Consider the following 19506-nt stretch of genomic DNA (forward strand, 5'->3'; position numbering starts at 1 on the left):
GGACTTTAAACACAATGCTTTGGCGTTGCTTATGATTGTAGCATTTCTTTCTATTTTTCTAATTAGAAGAACCTAATTATATGTCATGACTCTTAATTATGTTTACACAAAAAAATGCAGGATTTCAAATATAAAGAGCTTACTTCAACAATTTGGTCTAATAAAAAGGGTCATGTAGTAAGTATCACTACTAGCCTTTAGGTGGCTACAATTTAGTGACCTAAAATAATTTATATTGGTTATAATAATAAAAGTTTATGGTGATTGTTTTGCTAGAGAATTAACCAAAGTTCTTGATTTCACTTTGTACTTTGTTTCTATAGGCTCAGGCAAGATAGCAAGGAGAATACGAGACTCTCCACTGTGACTTAAATATTGGATTCGGTAAATGGGATTTAGTCCTTTGGATCTTGAAAACATGTTTCCAAATAATGAAGCTTTTGTCCATCTTCTTTGGCATAGAGAGAAAGATTTGATGGTGCCTGTTATAGTGCAACGATACATCGCCGAAAATCTTCCCTGGATTCAGTATCATGAACTCAAAGGATCTGGTCACTTGTTCCCTTATCTTGATGGTATGAGTGATACTATCATTAAGTCACTTTTAGGTGCAAAGTAGGCTTCTATGTTATGGTTAGTGGCTGTTCTGTTCCGACTTCGAGATTCAGCTTCGAGACTATCTGAGAATTCAGAGAGTTGATTAGAGTGAAATGTATTATCTACATTGAAACATCATTGAGTACACATGGCTGTAGGGAGAATCAGGTTACTTTCAAACATGAATTCTATCTCTTGTTTGAAAACAAATTGAAAGAGAAGCTGAAATGTTTCTCTACAGCCTCATTGAGTCTATGAACCTGAATTGATTTGAAATATGAATTTCTTTTTTTATGAGTGTGATGATCATTGTCCATGATTATTAGTAACTAGCAACTATCAAGGCTATCAATGAAGCATAAGGAATAGTGGTATGAAAACATTAGAGTGATCTAATTTTATTGGAAGACTGGTATGGAAGCAAAATTATTCATTGGATCTTTGACTTGTAATGAAAATATCAATTGAAAATTTTATAGAAAGTGTTTCTTTTTCTAAGATTCTTTTGTTTAACTATGAGTAGAGTTACACAATTTTAGTGTAAAATTGCAGAGTTTGTGCAGAAAATTACAGAACATTAGTGCAAAATCATAGAAAAAATTAAATTGTAGATTTTTATTTACTAAGTGCAGCAACTTTAATGCAGAATTATAGAATTTTGTCATTTAATTGTAGAATTGCACAATAGAACTAAAGCCAAACCTGTTGCATAATTTAAGTGTATATTTTCACAAACGCTATTAAAATCAACGTAAAACTACAAAACTCAAGTGTAAGATTACGCAAATTTAATTAAAAATCAAAGTAAAACTATAAAGTTTAAGTGCAAACTTTCACAAATACAATTAAGAAACTCAGTAGAATCACCTAATATGCATAAATTAAGAAAAACCAATATTGTAATTGTAAATGTGACAATCTATAAAGTTAGAACTATCTAAAAACATTCATATTCTTTCTGGATTAAGATTTCTACATTTAGAACGATTATGACCACTCTGATCACATCGGCTACATTTGTAAACACGCATATCTTGAAATTGTGACTCTCGGCGCTTCTTGTACGGCCTTCCTGGAGGACGAGTTGTTGTAGGTGGCATAAGAAAAATATTATTCTCCCAGTCTGTTAGGGTCAGGTTGTTGAGATCAGACATGTCATGAGTTTCAATTGGGATCATACTGATCTCATAAATCTTTTCTTGTGAACTTTTTAGATAGCACTCCTCTACATAGGTGTAGATGTTGCCATGTAATAATTTAATTGCAGCACAGGCATCTGGACATGGAATTCCAGTCATTTGCCATTCAAGACATGTACATTCTTTGTGTAGTAGATTCACACATACATCAACATTTGACCCTCTAACCATAACATTATGATCTCTATATCTCACTACTTTAAGTTGCGTAGTAGGGACAAGTTGCGTTGTACATAGAATTGGTGTCAATGGATTTTGACCATAAATATTAGTAACGACGTCGACTCCTTGAGTTGAATTACTTGATAGTGTACTAATCATAAAAAAAATTAAATTACTTTCATAACAATTCACTAATCACTAATATAAAAAAAATTTATAAAAAGATAACACAGTTGGAATACATACCTGTCATGAACGTTGTCATCATTGTCCTCATGAGGTGTACTATCATGGTTAGTCTTTTCTACCTCCATGATGTATACATGAGTTGTATCATCATTGAATGTGATCAATTGGTTAACACTATCAGTATCAATGAGATCTATAAGTTGAGATTGGTTAAACTTGACTGTGTAGGTAATGCGTTTATTCTGCATATTTTCCTTGGTTCGAAGCCATATCTTATGCATTAAATTTGTATCGTACATCCTTCTTCAATTAGCTCTCCTATGATTTTTTCTCCATGATAAATAATTTTCTGATTTGGTACAACTTCAATATTACCTCCAACGTGAAAATAACAAAAAATTTGTCGACGAACAGTAAATTCCATGTCTATACAAAAATATAAAACAATAAATAACCAATAATGAGAATATGGATTACAAGAAAAAAGAAATACTAATATTTACTACTAATTGTTGACTACTCTAAAAAACAAAATAGTAAGATGTTATAGATTCCTCGAAAGCAAGCAAGTCCTGAGGGGTAATAGAGGGAAGAGACATTAAGATATAAAAACGAGTTTGAAAGAAACATATTACTCAATAGCAATGTTTCTGCAAAGGTATACCAAATGCAGCATTGGAAAATCATCTTACCTGGGAGGAGCCGATATCTATCACAAAGGTATACAAATATTTCACGCTAGAGACCAATTAGATCAACTCCGATTATTGCATTTGATTCAAGGACTAAGCCTTGAATAATTGAAGAAAGATTTTTTTAGACAAATTCCATAAGTTTTGAATAATTTGTTTGATGCTCATTATTGACTACTCTATATATGATAATAGTAAAATATTAGTATACTCATAGGTACTCCAAGTCTTATGTTTTGTGATTGGTAGCAACAAATGTCTCTATGAGTTATAGATAAAGAATAAGAATTTGAGTATCATAGATAATTAGAAAAAAAAATATGTATAAAGAAAAGAAATAAATAAGAAAATAATCTAAGAATATATTTGTCTCTTCACGAAAAAGATTTGGTCTTTTTTTTTAAATATTATAAAATAAGTCTTTCTATATAATTTTAATATTAAAAGTTTTTTTAATAATTAAATCTTCGTAACGGTCCTTTATAATAAATTTCCCTAAAAACAAAATACAGAAATCCCTGTTGAAAATTATCCTTCTTTTCACTTTCTCCATTAACAATAAAATGATGTGAAGAAAAAAAATCATAACAGAATCAAAATCCTAAATCAAAAATAAAAATCCAAAACAAATAATCATAAAAAAGTTATAATAAAAACTCAGAATAGAACATACAATTAAAATCAAGAAATAATAAGATCCAGACCCTAAACAAAAACTCATTATCAAGAACAAATAATCATAACCAAAAATTAAAATAACAAATCAGAACATAAACAAATATCATATCAAAACCAAAAAACAAAACTAATAATGAATAGTCAGATAAAAAAATTTAGAACTATGAATCACAGATGCGAAGCGCCAGCAAAACTGCAGAAAAGACGCTACAATCCATTCTCGAGGACGACAGAATGCAGGAGAAGCGGCTGCTGTTCGTGAAGGAAGGGCAACACAGAGGAGAGGGAAGCCCGACGAGGAAGGGAAGGAGAGAAAGGGCCGCGCGCGTCGAGAAAAGGGAAGAGCGACAAGGAAGGGCCGGCACGAGTGTGCTATCCGGCGACGTTAGGGCTGAGAGGACGACGGCGTTGTGGAGGGTGGGAGGAAGAGTTTTCGACGCTGTGGAATGGAGAGTGGAGAGTGGACAATGGATTGAGTTAATGAGTTAGGTATGTTTGGGTTCCTAATCCCAAGTGTGGCGGCTGTGTGTGGAAAAGGGGAGGGTTTGGTTTTATACTTTTATTTAGGGTTTTTTAATAAACCGATTCGGTTCGGTTAGGATTTTTTGAATTAGAATTGAAAATCGAACCGAACAGCACAAAAATTATAAAATATCATTTTTTTGATTTTTTTGGTTTTTGGTTTTTTCGGCTCAGTTGGTCGATTTTATTTTATTTAGATCGGTTTTAAACACTCCTATCTGTTATAGTTGTTAGGGATAATTTGTCCCGTGTTAGAGTTGTCAGGGACCATTTTATTTTTTGTTAGAATTGATGGAGCCATGGATCTAAGTGACTAACAGAGTTAATTGTTAAAGATCAATCGAATAATTAATTTTAATTAAAAACTAAAGTATCTGATTTAAAATTTTTTAAGGACTAAAATGAATAAATATTTTTTCTTTTTTGGTTCCGAGGAACATGAACTGGGGGAAGTGCTTAGGAGAGATTAACATCATGCAACAACAATCAAGTTTTATCCGATTAAGTAAGATTGACCATATAATTCAAACATCATTATTGAAGACTATTATATAATACAACCATATCCAATAACGAATAATCGGAGAACCATTAATACTGTACTTGTTTCATCCTTATATAAAAATATTTTTATTTTTAATATTTGTTAGTTTAAAAATTTCGCGATTGAATTATTATTCACAAAATTTTAAAAATAGTTAAAAATACTAAAAATAAAAATATAATTTTATGTATTATCAAATACAAACATCTAGTAAAAGAAACACACATACATGCACACAAACATCTAAAAATATATAGAAAACACAAAACCTGCACCACCTAACTCGAAGAACACAAACCCTGGAACAGGAGAGGCTCACCAATCACGAGCTCAAACTCTGCAGAATCCAGATTAAACCTCCATCATCATCCTCACTCACCATAAGACTTACATCAAAATAATTAAATTATTACTAATAAGGAGAAAATTAAAGAAATAGTTCAATTTCAATATTATCTGCACAATATATTTTTTGTTGGCATCTCTAAGTGTTCATATATGTATGGCATTATTACTTCTCCATTTGTCATCATCTAGAGTAGTTATTATATAAAGTACAATTTGTTCTTTTTTATTTGGTATGCAGGCTATCCAAAAAGGATAGATTATCTAAGATTATATAAAAAAGAGATATATCATCTGCCGAAATTTTATCGTATTAATGGACCTTTTAGTATACTACAGAATATATAATTATGTTTATTCTTCATTTAGAAGTTTAATAGAACGTACATTTAAAGTTTAAAAAAAAATTAGAAGATTTTATGAGATATATTTAATTTTAACTATAAAAAACAAGTTCAAATTGTTATCGCAACAATAACGCTGCTGCATAACTATATTAGACATTATTTTACAAGTGATTCTAAGGTTAAGAAATATGACCAAATAGATATACGTTGTCTTTGAAGAAGATGAAGATACCGATCAAAGTGAAGTTGAAGATAATTTTTAAAAAGATGGTGATGAGTTTCTTAAAACTATAGAAATAGTTTGAAATAATATAGCATCAAATTTAATTAATGAAAAGAATTGGGCTATATAAAGATTTAGGTGGTTTAATATTTCTAGCGATGATATTTATGATATTTATATAAAGATTTTAAGTTTAAAATTAAAAAATAATTTTTATTATATTTATGTCTATTATCATTCTTTAAATTTTGAGATTACTTATTTAGTTTTAGTTGATTTAGTATTCTCGTAATGCCATTATGATAAAATAAAAATTTAATATTTATATTATATATAAAATTTTAAAATTTAAAAAAATAATTATTTTTTATTATACATGTTTATTATGGTTATTTTTATTTTTAAAAATAATTTTTAGATTGATTTTATCAAATGCACGTGCAGCTTTTAAAAACTAAACTTTAAAAGACAATTTTCATAAATTAGTGTCGAAAAATAAAAACTTACCACACCAAGCTTTAGAGCTGCTCCTGCGATTCTAGCTGCTCCTGCGATTGTATCCGCACCCTTGACTTCATCTTTCTTAGTAGACTTCTTCTCAATGTATTTGATCTCATCAACAATGGTAAGAAGTGCTACTACGAAGCCATAGTCCACGTTTGGTTGAACCTCTACCTCGAAGCAGCCCTCTTTATTCGTCATCTACACACATATACATAAACTCATATTTTAGAGTAATGCCACATCATTAGTATAATTTATTATTGTTAGTTAAGAACTAATTAATAATGTTTACAAAAATTAATTAAAAATATAATATTAAACTGTTGGAGTAAAGATATTAAACTGTTAAATAATAAATTAAAATTACTGATTCTCAAACTCTTTTTTTTATATATATTCATTTAATTTTTTAAGAAAATTATTCATGCAATGGATGTTAAAATTAGTGGTTCTCTTTGTTGATGAGAATTATTAATTTGACTTCTAATTTTATATAGGTGAATTAAGTTTATCATTATCATAGGATTAGTATTGGACTTATAACTCAATTAAAGAATTATACTATAAATAAGAATATGATGTAATAATGTAAGATATGCATGATATAATTGAAAATTTTACTTTCCCTTTTTTACTTTAATTCTAGGAATTTCTCTTCTATTTTCTCTGATTATCTCTAATTCTCTTTATTCTTGATACAAATTCGTATCAAATGGTGCTTTCATTAAACACCATGCCACATATTCATGGTGATTCACTGGATTCAATTTGGAATCCGATTCAACATAACTTAAAACGCTTGAATTCAACTTATCAAGATCAGCATAAGATACTGATACGAATATAGCAAATGAGGAGTACATAAACAAAAGCGAGGAGTACATAAACAAAAGCCAGACAGTGTTGGAAGGAACAAACCATAGTTGTCAGAACCGAACCGGTAATCGAACCGGTCAAGTCACTGGGTCACTGGGTCATTGGTTCAACCGGTGAGTCACTGGTTGAACCGGTTGACTCGATACTATGCAAATAAAAAATAAAAATAGTCAAAAACCTAAAATTAAATTTTGAAAAATATATATTTTTACTAACATTCTAAGAACAATTAAGTCGAATTCTATAAATAACTAATACAAAAATAGACATATAATTAGTTCATACTACTATATAATATCTTAATTAGATACAATAAGAATAACAATCTATGAATTATATTCGAAGAATAATTTCAAGATCTAAATATTTTTGTATAATTAAATAATCATATAAATTATTTTTTTTCTCAGAATAAGTAATTTTATTTTATTTTTATATTCATTATTATTTTTTATTTTAAAATTAATTAATTTGTACTTCAATTAAAAAATAATTAATTTAAAAAATATTGAGATAAATATTTCCATGTATATGTATATATATGTATTAGTTATAAAGAATTGAAATATATATTATAAAAAGCATTAACAATAATAAAGAAATGGATTAGTGCAGTGGTTGCCAACTTGGTCTGCAATTCAGGAGATCCAAGTTTGACTCCTACTCCCTGCATTGCATTTTTTCAAATTTCAAACCCGCATGCTGATGTCAGCGTGACGTCAGCGGTACGCAGGTTGACCGGTTCGGTTCTGGTCCGTATCGGTTTTGACCAGTTTGAACCGGTTTGAGCAGTTCGTACCGGTTTTGACCGGTTCATTTTCTTAAGCGGTCAATATACCGAACCGGACCGGTACAAGGTCCAGTTCACCGATTTTCCGGTCGAACCGGCCGGTCCGGTCCGGTTTTTACAACTATGGAACAAACCATAGACAGGTGGCAGCTGGTCCACCTATTTCGGGCACTAGGAAGAGCACCAGGAAGAAAACAAATAGCAAGTGGTTGGAGGATTATGATCATTAGTGAATTGTGGTATGAAATCTCCCTTCCAAGGAACTATTCTCTTTTCCCCATTCTTCTCTTTTGCTATTTCTTCTCAAATTCTCAGCACACCTTTTATTCTTGTCTCAGGTTACTGGATGATGGCTGCTTCTTAAGGCTTAGGGCCTTGCACTATCTCGTTTCTGCTTGTGCCCCATTATTCATTCTGTACTAGTTATTTCTTAATTCCTTCATACTCACACTTCTATATTGTGAATGACTTATTGATACACATACCTTATACTAATACCACACTACAGTTTCTTCAATTCATTGGCTTCTCTGTACCATTTGGTGCTTTCATCCCATGACTATAACTGACAATACCTGCATGAAAGGCATGGAAGCTGACATCAAGAAACTCTTTCAGATGTTTGAATCCATTTCGGAGGAGACTCGTGCTGAGCATGCGTGATCGTCAGAAGCGACGAATCTGAAAATTAACACGCTACAACAGTCTATTACTCAGCTTCTCCATGCTTAGCCTCATCACAGATCTGAGTTGCATGAGCTCTCCCATGGTTCGAGCTCAGGGTCAGAATTCCACCAACGTCCTTTTATGTAATTGCGTCGAGTGGGTTTCGATCTGCCCAAATTTAACGGTTCTGATTCGTTAGGTTGGATCTTTTCTCTGGATCAGTATTTTGACTACTTCCGTGTGCCTGACGAAGAGCAAATAAGCATCGTGGTTATTCACATGACCGGTGCCACGATTCCTTGGTTCCGAATGTCACAACGCTATGCTCAATTTCGTTCATGTAATCAGTTGAAGCGTGCCATTGAAATCGAATTCGGGCCTTCTCTGTATGAATTGCAACGGAAATTATTATTCAAATTGCAACAATTGGGTACTGTGAGTGATTATTACTCTGAATTTGTTGCTTTAGCTAATCGCACACAGATTGATCCACCAGATGCATTGAAGGATTGTTTTATTAGTGGGTTAAAATCTGATATTAGACGAGAGGTGAAGGCACAGTGCCCTCCCTCCCTGATGCGTACGGTCACATTAGCTAGACTTTACGAGGACAAGTTTTCTTCAGTATCAAGAAGCACTAATGGTCCGACCTCTCCCCGTCCTCAGCCGACTCCTGTAGCTGCAATTTTGAGTAATAGGCCCATTCAGTAGAATACTCTGCCGCCGTTGCTTCCGACTCCATTCCAGCGTCCTGCTTTACCACCAATGAAAAGCTCGGTGCAGAAACTGTCCCTAGCAGAGATTCAGAGCAAACGGGAAAAGAGATTATGTTACTGGTGCGATGAGAAATTTTCAACTGCTCACCGTTGCCCGAATTGCCAGTATATGCAGCTGCAACTAGTGTTAGATGATCCAGATGGAAGGGACACAGGGATGCAGGAGTCATTGGAATTTGAGCCCAGTTTAGAGGCCTTGGAGTCTCAGGTAGTTGATCATCATTTATCTTATAATGCTATGCATGGTACAAGTGGTCCTGCTTCGATCCATGTTAACGCCATCATCAATGGGCTAGAGGTCCAAGCCTTAATTGATGGTGGCAGTTCGGATAGTTTTATTCAACCTCGCATAGCCAAAATTTTTAATCTACCTATTGAACCCGCATCCGGATTTAAGGTGATAGTGGGCAGTTTTGAAGTCTTGCCGGTAGAGGGTCGCATTGCTAGTTTGGATGTTAATCTATCAGGTTGCCTTGTTAGCATTCCAGAGGTTTACGTGCCCCATGTGGCTGGGGGAGAGTTGGTGATTGGTTCAACTTGGTTACAAACATTGAAGGCTCATATTGAGACTATAATTCTTCATTTCTTCGCTTTTGGCATAAAGGGGAATTTGTTAATGTGCAGGGTTATAAGAGTCCACCTTCATCTCAGGCTCAATTTCATCATATACGAAGGTTGGTAAGCACCGATGCAGTAGCTGCAGTGTTTACTCTTGAACTTCAGCATTTGGATGGGATTGTCAAGCCACCCTTGCAGTTACCAGAATATCTTCACTCTGCCTTGGTTAATTTGATGCAGCAATATGCTGTTGTTTTTGAGCAGCCTTCGGGTCTTCCTCCCCAATGTTCCCAAGATCATGGCATCCATTTAATTGATGGGGCTGCACCAGCTAAATTCCGTCCTTATCGTTACCCTCACAACTTGAAAGCACAAATTGAAACAATGGTGTCTGAGATGATGCAAGAGGGGATGATTCAACCCAGCAAAAGCCTTTGTTCCTCTCCCATTCTTTTGGTCAAGAAAAAGGATGGCACTTGGCTTTTTGCACTGATTATCGGGTACTAAATGCAATCACAGTCAAAGATTGCTTTCCTATTCCTACCGTGGATGAGTTGTTAGATGAACTATTTGGGGCTACTATTTTTTCGAAACTGGATCTTCGCTCGGGTTACCACCAAATCTTAGTCAAACCTGAGGATTGCTTTAGGACAGCATTTCGCATGTATCAAGGGCTGTATGAATGGTTAGTGATGCCCTTCTGCCTCACCAATGCCCCTGCTACTTTTCAGAGCCTTATGAATGATATATTCAAGCCTTACTTGCTCAAATTTGTGCTAGTTTTTTTTTTTTTTATGATATACTAGTCTATAGTAGTGGCTTCGACTTACATTTAGAGCATTTGGAACTAGTCTTAAAACTGCTGCAGCACGAGTCGCTATTTGCTAAACTCTCCAAATGCCTTTTTGGCTCCCCAGAAGTCGACTATTTGGGACATACAATCAGGGGCGGTGGTGTTCACATGGAAACGGCTAAGGTTCAGGCAATTCTAGAATGGCCTCAACCTACAAGTGTAAAGTAGCTTCGAGGGTTTTTAGGCCTTACTCGTTATTATCGACGATTTATTAAAGGGTATGCCTCATTAGCAGCTCCTCTCACTGATTTACTTAAGAAAGACTCGTTTAATTGGTCAGAGCAAGCTACTCAAGCCTTTCGACAGCTGTAGCATGCTATATGCACCAAACCAGTCTTAGCACTGCCCAATTTTAATATTCCTTTTAAAGTGGAGACAGAAGCTTCAGGTATTGGTGTTGGGGCTGCTTTGATTCAACAAAAACATCCCAATGCTTATTTTTCCAAGAAACTACCTCCTACTTTGCAGAAGCAATCTGCTTACATCAGAGAGTTTTACGCCATCACTGAGGCGTTTCGCCATTGCTTGTTTGGCAAAAGATTTATTTTGTGCACTGATCACCAAAGCTTGAAGGCGCTATTAGAACAAGATCTTCATACACCAGAGCAACATAAATGGCTTCATAAATTGCTCGGTTTTGATTTCAAAATCCATTACAAGGTTGGGGCTGAAAATGTTGCAGTGGATGCACTCTCTCGCAGCTTCTTAGAGCTTGGTCTGCGCCAAGAGCAGAGTGGCTAGACTAACTTCGTGCAGAATTGGTGGCGGATAAGGATCTCCGAGTATTATTGGCAAAGTGCAACTCCAATTTGGTTGAGGATTTGAATTACTCTTGTCAAAATGGCCTCTTGTTGTGGAAGAACCGATTAGTGGTACCTTCCAAAAGTAGTTTAATTAGGCAAATCCTCCATGAATACCACTATAGTGTGATTGGTAGTCATGCGGGAATCGCTAAGACTGTGGAACACAATTGTTCTATTTTCTATTGGCCTCATATGCAAAAGGATATCAGGCAATATGTCTTATCTTGCTACATTTGTCAACAAGTCAAGGTAGAAAACAAGGCACCAGCTGGTTTGCTCAAGCCATTACCCATCCCTTCACAGGTATGGAAAGATATTGCAATGGATTTCATTGTGTCTCTGCTAGTTTCATCCTGCTATTCAGTTATCATGGTGGTTGTCGACCATTTGACTAAGTACGCCCATTTTCTTCCCTTGAAACAAGATTTTAATAACAGGACAATTGCAGAAACTTTTATCAACAATGTAGTTAAGTTGTATGGTTTCCCAAAATCTATTGTATCGGATAGGGATCGGGTATTTATCAGCAAATTTTGGCAGCACCTCTTTCGCATCCAAGGTACTAAATTAGCATTGTGGTCAGCTTATCATCCCCAAACCGATGGCCAGAGTGAAGTTTGTAATCGAACCTTGGAGATGTATTTACGTTGTTTTTGTTTCGAGAACACTAAGCGCTGGCTGGAGTTTTTGCCGTGGGATGAGTTTTGGCATAATTCCTCGTGGCATAGCAGTATCAAGATGACTCCCTTCAAAGCTCTTTATGGCAGAGACCCTCCTACTTTGGCTCGTTATGAATTCTCTAGTACTGATAATTCTTCTTTGCAAGAGTGGCTTCAGGACCATGATCACTTACTCGATCAGCTAAAGTTTACTTTGGAATGCTCCCAGCAGTATATGAAACATGTTACTGATAAACATCGCCGGCAAATTGAATTTCAAGAGGGCGATTTGGTGCTAGTGAAGTTACAGCCGTATCGCCAGCACTCCGTGGGACTACATAAGCATCAGAAGCTGGGGTTGCGTTATTTTGGTCCTTTTCCAATCAGTAAGAAACTCAGTGACGTGGCCTATAGGGTGGAGTTACCTCCGAAAGCGCGTATCCATAATGTCTTCCATGTTTTAGCTCTCAAACGACTTCGGGGAGAGGGTACTTCCCAGTACTTTCCTCTTCCATTGACTACTACTAATGTGGAGCCAGTGTTAGAGCCTTCTATTATACTTTCTACACATTCTATTATGTGGGGTGACAGACTAGTGCCACAATGTCAGGTGCAGTGGGGACAGGGCAGCTTGACATAGACAACATAGGAAAATGTTCATCACTTTCACAAGTTGTTTCTTGAATTCAACCTTGAGGACAAGATTGTTGTTGATGGAGAGGGTAATGATACGAATATAGCAAACGAGGAGTACATAAACAAAAGCGATGAGTACATAAACAAAAGTCAGGTAGTGTTGGAAGGAAGGGTTGTAACAAACCATGGACAGGTGGCAGCTGGTCCACCTATTTCGGGCAGCAGAAAGAGCACCAGGGAGAAAACAAATAGCAAGTCGTTGGAGGATTGTGATCATTAGTGAATTGTGGTATGAAATCTCCCTTCTTGGGAACTATATATTCTCTTTCTCCCATTCTTCCCCTTTGTTATTTCTTCTCAAATTCTCCGCACACATGTTATTCTTGTCTCAGGTTACTGGATAATGGCTGCTTCCTAAGGCTTAAGGCTTTGCACCATCTCGTTTCTGCTTGTGCCCCATTATTCATTCTGTACTAGTTATTTCTGAATTTCTTCATACTCATACTTCTATATTGTGAATGGCTTACTGATACACATACCATATACTAATACCACACTACATTTTTTTCAATTCATTGGGTTTTCTGTATCAGATACTTAAAGAAATTAAAGAAACGTGTGCCAGAATTTGTACAACATTTTAGGCCAAATTAGAACCACACTAGTATTTTTACCCATAATAACATTACGGGAATATACATTTTTTAAAACTACAGTTCACTTTGTTCTGACAGTATAGATTATGCATGACACAAAAGATTTATAAAATCAAACTAATTTTACAAAAAAAAAAATCATAGGTGTTAAGTCTATTTTTTAGTAATAAGATGACCAATGTATCTATTGATAAAAAATCAAGTAATAAAATTTTGTTATTATTTTTATATGAAAAAGTCTATTTTTTTTATTAATAATTAATTTCAATACTTGTTATCTAAAATTTGAAACAATTTAACATGTATACTTTTACATTTAATTAGGTATTAAGTCTATTGCACAAGTAGAAATAATTAATTTTTATACTTATTATTTAAAAGTAATAATAAGTCAGAGGAACAAAGGGCGAAAGGCAGAGGAAGACTTAAGAAGACCATCCATGAGGTGGTCAAACGAGACCTACATGTAAACGGTCTCTCTGTAGACATGATACATGACAGAGCACAATGGCGTCGTTTGATTCATGTAGCCAACCCCACTTAGTGGGACAAGGCTTTTATTGTTGTTGTTGTTGTATTATTTAAAAGTAATATTTTCTCTCTCTCTATATATATATAAATATAATTAGATATTAGCATAAAAAAATTATATGGATAGTTATAAACTCAACTCAAAACTAATTTTTTTTAAAACAATATGATCTTGATTCTAACTTTTAATTATAATATTAGTATTCTCTCTAAATTATATGTAATAAATATTTGAAAGAAGAGAAATGAAAATATAGATTAAAAAGATAAGTGTTGAGAATTTAAAACTAAATAAAAAATTAAAAAAATATGTATATAATAATAATAATAATATTTTTTATTTGAATTATATTATTTTGTCAATTTTGTTTTCTATATAATAGAAAGGTGAAAAAATAGAGAATGAGAGAAAAGAGAGAGAAAGGTAAAGATGAAAAATGAGAGTGAGAGTTTGTTAATTTTGGAAGAAATTTTTTTTATTTTAATTATAATAAAAAAATACCGGATGACATATTTTGATTTATCAAATTTCGAATATAAAATGTAAATAATATATAGAGTAAAAATGGTAGAGAGAAATAGAAAAATAGAGGGAGGTAGATGAGAGAATTTAGGAAGGGAGTTTATTAATTTTGGAAAAAAAAATATTTTTGCTCAATTTTAAGAAGAAAGTGTCATGTGACACATTTGATTATTAAATTAGATAGTAATATATGATACATAATATAGGTATATTTTAATTTCAATTTTAATATTTTAATTTTAATATTTTAATTTTAATTTTAATGCAATTAAAGAATGTGATGTTATACATTTTGATTGTCAAATTAGTAATTAGTCATTGATATTAATAATGATATATAAAATAGATAAAGTGGTTGAATGAACGAGAGACATGGAGAAAGGAAGATGGAGAATGGGAGAACTCTTTAATTTTGGAGGAAAAGATTTGATTTCAAATGCAATGAGGGAGTGACATGTGGCACATTTTGGTTGTAAAATTAGTATAGAGGAGGGAATAATTCTTTAATTTTGGAAGAAAAGATTTAATTTTAATTACAATGCGGGATTGACATGTGGCACATTTTGGTTGTAAAATTAGTAAGGAAGAGAGGAGAATTCCTTAATTTTGGAAGAAAAGATTTGATTCTAATTACAATGAGAAAGTGACATGTAACACATTTTGATGGTATAATTAGAAATATATAATATATTTGCACCTGCTCCACAAGAATTCAACAAATCCAGCGGCAAATATCTCAGCACTTCTAGTTCTGCAATTTCAGACTCTAGAATCAGATTATCCAGAACCAGATTCAGCTATATAGACACACCAGATCTAACAATTTTAGACAAACCAGATGCAGATTTCCAGAATGCAGGAATAAAAATTCCAGAGTTCGAAAGCAATGCAGCACACACAGAGGAGGCAGCAAAATCAGATTTCAATTTTAATTTTTAACCAATAGAATCAACAAATATTGTAGATTAATCAAAATTTCAACCACAACAAGCAAAATCAACAGAAAATCTAAATCAAGCAACAATTCAGCAGTTCTCATTGTCAATTTGTAATTACAAAGCAATAACACAATTTCAGCAACAACAAAATTCTTGCCTAATTCAAATATCATCGATGCAGAAAAAGAAGAAGAAGCAACCGATTTGGCCAATGAAGAACAATCAGATTTCAAATTTGAATTCCAACCAGAACAAGAACAAGAATCAACAGTAATTTCAAATCAAGCAGAATTTCAAATTCAATTCAAATACCTCTAATTCTAGATCACACAGAGGTGGAGGGGGTGAATCGACCACAACCAAAGCCACCTTACGCGTTTCCAGATGCAGCGGTTGGCCTGGCACCAACAGCCAGCACCGGCGAGGCTACATTTTTACTCCGAGGCCTCGGCGCCGTTGCAAAGGGAGAGCGGACACTCACGAAGGCCGGGGTTGACGGAGCAGCGACGGTGGATGACGACGAAGTTACCAATCTAAACAACCATCACGGTACCTCTACAACGGAGATGCGAGGAATGCAGGGCGCGATTTGTCAACGGTCTCTCACGATGCGGCCTTGCGACTGGTTCCAGAGAGTCGGGACGGAGTGGAAGAGATCGCCGTCGCGTCTGCCCAATCGTGGTGACGCCACCACCACTCATGGCGGCAGTGTTCCCTTGCGAGCGCGAGAATGGGATCGCACCAGAGAAGAAGCAGTACCTAAGTGATGGGGTTGTTTCAGGCGCAGGGATGGCCGGAAGTAGTGGCGACCGAAGTGCGCCATGGAGGGGTGGTTGCGGGTTGGACGCAGTGGCGGCGGCGGCTGCAGCTCTGGGTAAGGCAGTGCCAAGTGCGCCAGAGGGGACCAAATGCGGCGCAGATCGCTGGTTACCCCATGTGAGCTCGCGACAGCTGGCGGTACGCTGGTTGGAGCTGCAGCGGCGGTTTTTTTCCATGGGAGGAAGGGGAGTCAATGAAGATGTAGGAAAAGTCTGGAAGGAGAAGGAATTAGGGCAATTTGCTTTGGTATTTCATTGGGCCAAATTTTAACTTCTAAAGCCTAAAATCAGAAGGTGATGAATGGTACAATGACTTCAAGTCCAATTATAAGAATTTCAGTTCTTATGGTCTATTTTTAGATTTCTACGCAATTATATTTTGTTGGTTTTGGATTGAACAAAAAGTTTTTCAATGAGATCTTGGCGGTTATTTTATTTTATTCTTTTTGCAGTAGAATAAGAATAAAATAGAAAATATTATTTTAGAATTAATTATTTTTTTTATTATTAATTGTAATACATTTTTATATATTTAATTAGGAGTTATATTTTTCCTAACCTTGAAGACAATGTTGTTTTGAAAGGTAGGGTAATAATAAGATTAGTATTGGGTCTATAATCTAATTTGAGAATTATACTATAGATAGGAATATGATATAATAATGTGAGATATGTATGATATAATTAGAAACTCTACTTTTTTTTTTTGTCCTAATTCTATGAATTTCTCTTCTATTCTCTCTGATTATTTCTAATTCTCTCTATTCTTGATACAAATTTATATCACATCAGTTTAACTAACACCGAATTAACAACAATTATATATATATATATATATATATATATATATATATATATATATTCACTAAAAAAACTTTATATATAAATAGAAAAAATTAGTCACTGAATTTGAATAGAGAATAATTTTTTAGTTAGTATTAATTAATTTTTTCAAATTAATTTTATTTTATATTATAAATTATAAATTATAAATTTTTTAAAAAAATTAAAAAACAATTTTATCATTAAAAAATAATTGACTATGCTTGATTATTAAAAATTAATTTTTTATATTATTTATTTTATTATAATAAAATTTATTATTTTATTATAAAATATTTATTAATATAATAATAAATGATTTTATTAAAATATAAAATTATATATATATATATATAGAGAGAGAGAGACGAATTCTCTGCTAACCACGTTAAATAATAGCTACCGTGATTAGGTTGTATGAATAAATAAAAGAAAAAATTTAGAGTGAGTTTTTTTATTAAAATTTGATCAATATTTAAATAGCAAAAGAAAAAAACGAATAATCTCATATTATAAATAAAATTTTACATCAATAAAAATATTAATAATAATTGATTAATAACTACAAATTACAAAACTGCCCTGATGCTTTCTCCAAATAAAATGAAAATACTAAAATAGTGATTACTGAGCCTATGTTCTATGTTTTGGGATTACGGAAGAAACTCATCCTCTTATCCGCCACTTGTCCTATTTTGGACCACAATGTATTCATTTTTCAATTAATGAAATGAATAAATAATATTTTTGATAAAAAAATCGTGGCTGTTATTTTTTTATTCATTGATATTTTCCAGAAAAATATTTTGATAAGTTCTCAACGATTTTTGGGTAATGAATTCACCAACCTTGGCAAGAAGGGAAGAAGATCCATGAGCACTAATATCACAAGACTTTTTCTCAGCACCAGCGCAAACCTTAAAGTCCCACACACCTTTGATATTTTTAGCCAGATACACATTGAAGTCAATATTCTTCTTTTCTGGGATAAAAAACGTTGATCGCTTCACTGTAAACAACAAATCACTGGAATCTATGCTACGGCCTTTGAAAACCTCCCATCGATCATGCATCGATATTATCTGCACAAATATATTCAATAACTAATAAATATTATTTTAGAAGTAATAAAATGTAAGTATTACATTTCTAAAAGATAGAAAATATATATAGCTGATGAATTAAAGGATTACGTGATGTATAGAAATTTTGAAACCTTTTTTGATAGAGTCGAAACATGGTTTCCAGAAACATCGTATATGACACGACGGCCCTTAAGTGAGAAAGATTCCTTAATACGAAAGATGACTTCGTTGTTGATGTATGCGACCCCCTTGTCAGTTTCGATCTTTATAGTAATAGGATGAGGTTTGCAATAATTAGTGTTGATAACTGAGATAATCCCAGTTTCCATTTTTGTACCAAAAGGGAAGAATTAATGTGATGATGAGTACTGCGAAAATCCTTTTGATTTGAGTACAATGTTCTTACCAGTTAGTTCTACTAACACGCATTAAATATCACTTGTTAAACAGAATAGTCAAAAATAGTGTTACATTCAAGGAAACTGAATGGAAGTTAGGGTATAATAGACCCTACCCGTCGTACGAACACTTATTGGTAGAGTCAATGGTAACACACTGATGGAGTCAATGATAGCTTTAGTGGCCATAAAATATGAGAGTAGTTTAATAGTTTTGCTGTGTATATTGTGTGGCTAATTTTTTTAGTTATGGAAATTTAGAATGTATTACACTCAATTATAAAAAAATGATGTATTTTTTATGAATATGGAGATAAATTTTTTTAATTGGAATTCACAAATTGAAGGCTAAGTTTTGTTTTGGAAACAAAACTTAAGGTTCAATTTGGAGTAATAAAGAAATCTGAGTTTTAAATTTGTGTCTGATGAATTTTTTTTTTAAAGGATAAACAAATTGGTAGAAAAATTTTGTGGAAAAAAAATTATAAATCACATATCTGACTCTAAATTTATATTTTTTAAAAGAAAAAAATTAAAACAATAAATTTGACTCTCAAATTTGTGGTATCCACACCAAAAAAATCATTAAATATCCATATTATTAAAAAACACCACTTGAATCATAGCACCAAAAATAAAAAGCGTTTTTTTTCTTAAAAATATTTTTTATTATATATAATTTATAAAATAAAATATTTTGTTACTTATTATTGTGGTTATATATGATTATTATATTCATATAAAAATATGAACAAATAGGTATGCCAATGTTTATTAATAAGTGAATATATTATATAAACACTATAAGAAAAAATCCATTTCGCCATGCTTTTTTCTTGCCAAGCGTGGCCGGTAGGAGTCAACAGTCACGTTTTTATAAGTGTGGTGATTGCTTAGAGATTTGATCACAGATTTTTTTTGTTCGTTTTAAAAGCGTGGTCGAAAAAGTCAACGACCATACTTTTATGAGGGTGGCAATTGCTTCACGATTTGACCACGGTTTTTTTGCTACGCTTCAAAAGCATAGCAATAGAGAACAACAGACACACTTTTGAAGTGTGATGAAAAAGTTTTGTTATCGTGGCGTTTTTGAAGCGTGCTGGTTTCCTTTAACTC

At 33.3% G+C, this 19506-nt stretch overlaps 2 protein-coding genes and 1 pseudogene across 4 annotated transcripts; 1 reads left to right on the plus strand and 2 right to left on the minus strand.

The window, feature by feature from the left end:
- Positions 1-1475: 1475 nt before the first annotated feature.
- Positions 1476-3192, minus strand: LOC110271180 (uncharacterized). The gene is made up of 2 exons (XM_021121528.2): positions 2205-3192; positions 1476-2109 (listed from the first exon to the last, which is right to left on the minus strand). Exons 1-2 carry the CDS (start codon positions 2444-2446, stop codon positions 1545-1547), a joined length of 807 nt encoding a protein of 268 aa, XP_020977187.1. The 5' UTR covers positions 2447-3192; the 3' UTR covers positions 1476-1544.
- A 1533-nt stretch (positions 3193-4725) lies between these two features.
- On the minus strand, positions 4726-18552 carry LOC107639629 (protein LURP-one-related 10). Of its 3 annotated transcripts, XR_001620243.3 has the most exons (5): positions 18124-18552; positions 17756-17989; positions 15580-16298; positions 15027-15080; positions 6103-6200 (listed from the first exon to the last, which is right to left on the minus strand). XR_001620243.3 is itself a non-coding variant. In XM_016343187.3 (4 exons), exons 1-4 carry the CDS (start codon positions 18319-18321, stop codon positions 4906-4908), a joined length of 642 nt encoding a protein of 213 aa, XP_016198673.1. In that variant the 5' UTR covers positions 18322-18527; the 3' UTR covers positions 4726-4905. The 3 variants fall into 3 exon arrangements, 2 of the variants coding, with proteins under 2 accessions (XP_016198673.1, XP_016198672.1); XM_016343187.3 differs by lacking the exons at positions 15027-15080; positions 15580-16298 and adding an exon at positions 4726-4920 and having other exon boundaries at positions 6006-6200; positions 18124-18527; XM_016343186.3 differs by lacking the exons at positions 6103-6200; positions 15027-15080 and having other exon boundaries at positions 15471-16298.
- On the plus strand, positions 8224-10175 carry LOC148569009 (uncharacterized; annotated as a pseudogene).
- Positions 18553-19506: the final 954 nt, after the last annotated feature.

This window comes from Arachis ipaensis, chromosome B4 (genome assembly GCF_059453495.1).
Source record: "Arachis ipaensis isolate K30076 ecotype BB chromosome B4, ASM5945349v1, whole genome shotgun sequence".
Classification (NCBI taxonomy): Eukaryota; Viridiplantae; Streptophyta; class Magnoliopsida; order Fabales; family Fabaceae; genus Arachis; species Arachis ipaensis.